Below are 3,983 nucleotides of genomic sequence, written 5' to 3' on the forward strand. Positions count from 1 at the left end.
CTAGGAGCTGGAACCAACTTCCAAGGGAAGTGGTGCTGGCCCCTACCCTGGGGGTCTTTAAGAAGAGGCTGGATGCCTACCTGGCTGGACTCATTTGAGTCCCGTTTCTCTTTTGGGGTTTTTCGTTGTTCTCCCGCCCTGGCGGGGGGTCGGGCTAGTAGATCTACTAGGTCCCTTCCGACCCTTAATCTATGAATCTATGAACCTTCAAGCATGGAAATTCTATAATCTATCTGGGTAACCTGTTCCAGTGCTTCACTACCCTCCTGGTAAGGTGTTAGATATGAGGAACATTTTTCAACTTCCCTGGCTGTGACTGAGGCCACTGTTCTTTGTTCTGTCAACTATAATTAGGGACCTATCTAATCTGTAGGGGCTGTGCCCCCCCTCCCCCCGTTTTTCAGGCAAAATGTCCCCCCCCATGCCTCCGATTGGCTGAGGGACCCCAGGAGCCCCACCTTTCACAGCTGATTGGGTGCAAGTGCTTTCTGTCATGTAGCCCTGTCCCTCACCACCCTCTGAGGAGCCAGCATTTTCTTTTTCATAAGCTTCCCCTCCCCCTGCCCCCCAGATTTCAGAGGCAATACCAGATTTCACAGAATCTGCAAAACTGCGAAATTGGTAGGCCCCTAACTATAATAAGATTCAGTTACTGTCAGGTGGATGAGTAGGCAAAAAAACCCAAAAGTGCTGAAACAATTTTCAAACAAATGAGAAAAAGACCAGGGCAACAACAATACATGCAGAGCAACATGGAGTCCTCATAGCTGATCTTCACTTTTATAAATTGCTTTAAAGCACAGAGCATTTTTTTTCAAAGTCACAGCTGCTCATCCCTATATGCTGAATAGAGAAACTTGAATTGCAAGTTCCTAGGAATGCAAGTTCCTCTTTTGTTGCCTATGCCCAGTGCCTAACACAAAGGCATTCCTCACACAGCACTGGAGCCTTTAAGTGCTATTGAGATACAAATAATTAATAAAGGCAATTTGGTAAAATAAGTGTCTATATAAAAAAAGGATAAGTGAGATTTTCAAACGTGTGCCACATGTCGTCACAGATCCTTTAGATAACAGCCTCTAATACTTTCCCCACATACCCTTCACTCTTGACGGCAGGCAGCTGCTTCTTCAGAGATTCTTTATCCTCAGCTACCAAAATGCCAAAGCCCTGGAGCTGACTGGCACCAAATGCAGGAAGAAAGCCCAGCTCTGCTCGGCGGCTCACAAAGCAGTCTGGATGGTACCAGTTATCTATCATTCCCAGCTGGGGCTTTTCCGGATGCACCATCTTCTTAGAAATTCTGATCTGACTCTGAAGTGGGAAAGCACAGCACAAACATGTCTATGATGCTGCTATGAAGGCATGAAATGTCAAGTCAGAGGAAGAGGTCTACCACCCTGTAATAAATGTGACATTATTTCTGTGGTTGCACATTAGCAATAGCTATTCCATTCCTCTCCCACTGACAACCACTATGCTGAAATTTACATCACTGACTTCATGTCAATCCTCTCATTTACTTATGCTCTCAAAACTCCTTTTGGGGTTAATGTTTCCATGTTTAGTCTTAGCATATGCATTTTTAAATGTTATTGTTTTAAATTAGGGAAAATCCCTTTGCCAGCTTAAAGAAAATTAAGGCCTTTAAATTACTTTGTCTGGAAATTACTGAAAAACAGCTAAACAAGAATATGTATATTTGGACTCAACTTTGCAACATTTACAGAAGCAAAGAGCCCCCAAATCCCACTGAAGCTGAGTGAGAGAACTTACAAGATGGGGCCCCATGAAAGGAGTTTGACAATAATTAGTGGAGAAAATCAGAAGCAGTAAAGTATGAGTATTGTTAACATCCGCAAAACTGAATCGAGTCAATTTGATTTTTGGGCAGATCTTACCCTCAGTTAAGCCTTCCTGACAGTCATTTAAGCCTTCTTTTTTAGCATAAGTTTAAGCCCCAAATTCTGCAAACAGAACTGGCCTTCCACACCAAAAGCACAACTGTAGAGCTCCAATCAGAAGCCAAAGCTTTTCTCCAAGGAAGCCCTTTCTCTGCTAAAACACTGGCAGTAATCTGCTAATCAACTAGTCAGCTGGCCATGATCAAATGCTCTTTCCCTATGCATAAGGGAGGGTCATCAGGTCTAAATCCCAGGGGCTGAAGGTCACATCTGAGAGAGAAACATTACTACAGTGTAATAGCCCTAGACTAACAAGATGTTCAGAACAAAGCAGTTCTTTGGAGACAGAATTGCAGCTTTTAAAACTAGAAAGTATAGCTCAGTACACACAGAATCACCTGCGTCAGCCTGGAGGGTGGGGTATACAGAGGAAAGGAGAATACCGGTAAGTTGCACGTCTCTTTACCTTTTCTATTTTCAGTTCACAGCCTTTGCAGGTACTTCTGTTAGACTTGGCATATTCTACTGCAAAGTCATGTAAGCTTTTATCAGCCTTGCCACCTCCTTCCTGGTCACCACCTTTACCTGGGCAAAGAAAAAAAAGAGACAAATATTCAACTTCAAAGGCATTACTTCTTAAAAAGTATCACTGTCTCTGTATAAACATATCTAATATTTGCACAGATTTATTGAGAGATATCTATTCAGACACAAACTAGTATGCTCAGAAAAGTAAGTTCACCGATAGAACCCACAATGCATCTTTACAATTCATGATCCCACAAAAAGCATTAGGAAGACTGCACCCCCACAGTCATCACATGCTACCCACTCTGGCCTTTGGGAAAAACTATTTCAGTGTTTGCCTTAGCATTCATTATTATAGCACACGTGCTTTATAACAGTGGTGCTCAACCTTTTTACCCAGATAGCCAGATGGGTGATGCCCAGTCTGTCTGTGTGTCAGACTTTGCCAGTGGTCCTGATCTGGTGCTCAGGGCAGGCACAGTAGGGCTCCATCTGGCTGTAAGGAGTGGGCTGCTCAGCTCTGATGCAGCCACACAGGAGGAAGGGAGCATGGCCACACCCTGATTCCAGCAGCATAGGGTGCACAGTCCAATTCCACCCCACCATGCACGGCTCCAGAAGCTGGCAGTGAGGAAGGGTGATGGCATTAATGGTCACCACTCCTCCACAAAATTTCCCGACCTGTGGGAAATCCCAGGGGCTAGATGCCATGGCTTCATGGATCAGATCTGGCTCACAGGCTGGAGGCTGGGCACCCCCTTTTTTTTTTTTCCTGACATTTCACATTTATGAAGAGAATCTATGGGGGACATGAATATCCCCTCTGAGGCGCACCAGTTTCACTGAGCAAAATTATTAAGCAAGAAATTCTAAAGCTCTGCTACTTGCCCTGTTACTGGACCTCTTGCCCATTTTATAAGACTGGTAAGAACACCCAGCTGGGAAATGCTGCTTCCATTGTAAAGTATTATGAAATTTAAAGTTAAAAACCCCATAGAAATCTGACCAGAATGAGATCAACTAAGCTGCCACATGTCCTACAGAATGCCTCTTCCCAAATATAAGAAACATTTTTCTTTTACACAACGTCCAGACAAGCAAACATTCTGTAAACTCACCCAGGGTTCTTGTTCCATACATACACTAGATGGGTTTAGTTTGTCCCATATGCATTCACAACCTTTCAAACTATATCTGATCATTTCCCTGACCATTTAGTTTGTCACAGTGATCTCTAAATACAATGTTCTGGTTGCACAGGGTGTGTGTAGATGAAACAGGGCCCTAAATTGAAGCAGTGGGTTTTTAAAAACACTGCTTTAATTTCATGCTATTTAAACCCCCATGTCATGCACACACCCCACTGACTTACCTGCCTCTCCAGCGAGAATGGGAGGGTGAGCTGCTGATGGGCAGATGTTCCTGGGCTGCAGGGAGGGCTGGTGCTTCCCTTTGCAGCAGCAGCGGCCCCCTTACCCCACAGGCAGCACCCAGCTTGGGTGGTCCCAGGGGGCACTGCAGCCACAGAGGGAAGCACCAGGCCCCCCACAC

The 3,983-nt window shown here is 44.7% G+C and overlaps 1 protein-coding gene across 1 annotated transcript in view; it reads right to left on the bottom strand.

The window, feature by feature from the left end:
- PARP1 (poly(ADP-ribose) polymerase 1) overlaps nucleotides 1–3,983 on the bottom strand; it is a 92,267-nt gene that overhangs the window by 66,271 nt on the left and 22,013 nt on the right. Inside the window, exons 3-4 of the mRNA XM_019516547.1 lie at nucleotides 2,371–2,489; nucleotides 1,100–1,314 (exon numbers count right to left, since the gene is read on the bottom strand). Of these exons, the coding sequence (XP_019372092.1) occupies nucleotides 1,100–1,314; nucleotides 2,371–2,489 (334 nt within the window). The remainder of the gene's footprint in view (nucleotides 1–1,099; nucleotides 1,315–2,370; nucleotides 2,490–3,983) is intronic.

Source organism: Gavialis gangeticus, unplaced genomic scaffold (genome assembly GCF_001723915.1).
Source record: "Gavialis gangeticus isolate Ggan-Ray unplaced genomic scaffold, GavGan_comp1, whole genome shotgun sequence".
NCBI classification, from domain to species: Eukaryota; Metazoa; Chordata; order Crocodylia; family Gavialidae; genus Gavialis; species Gavialis gangeticus.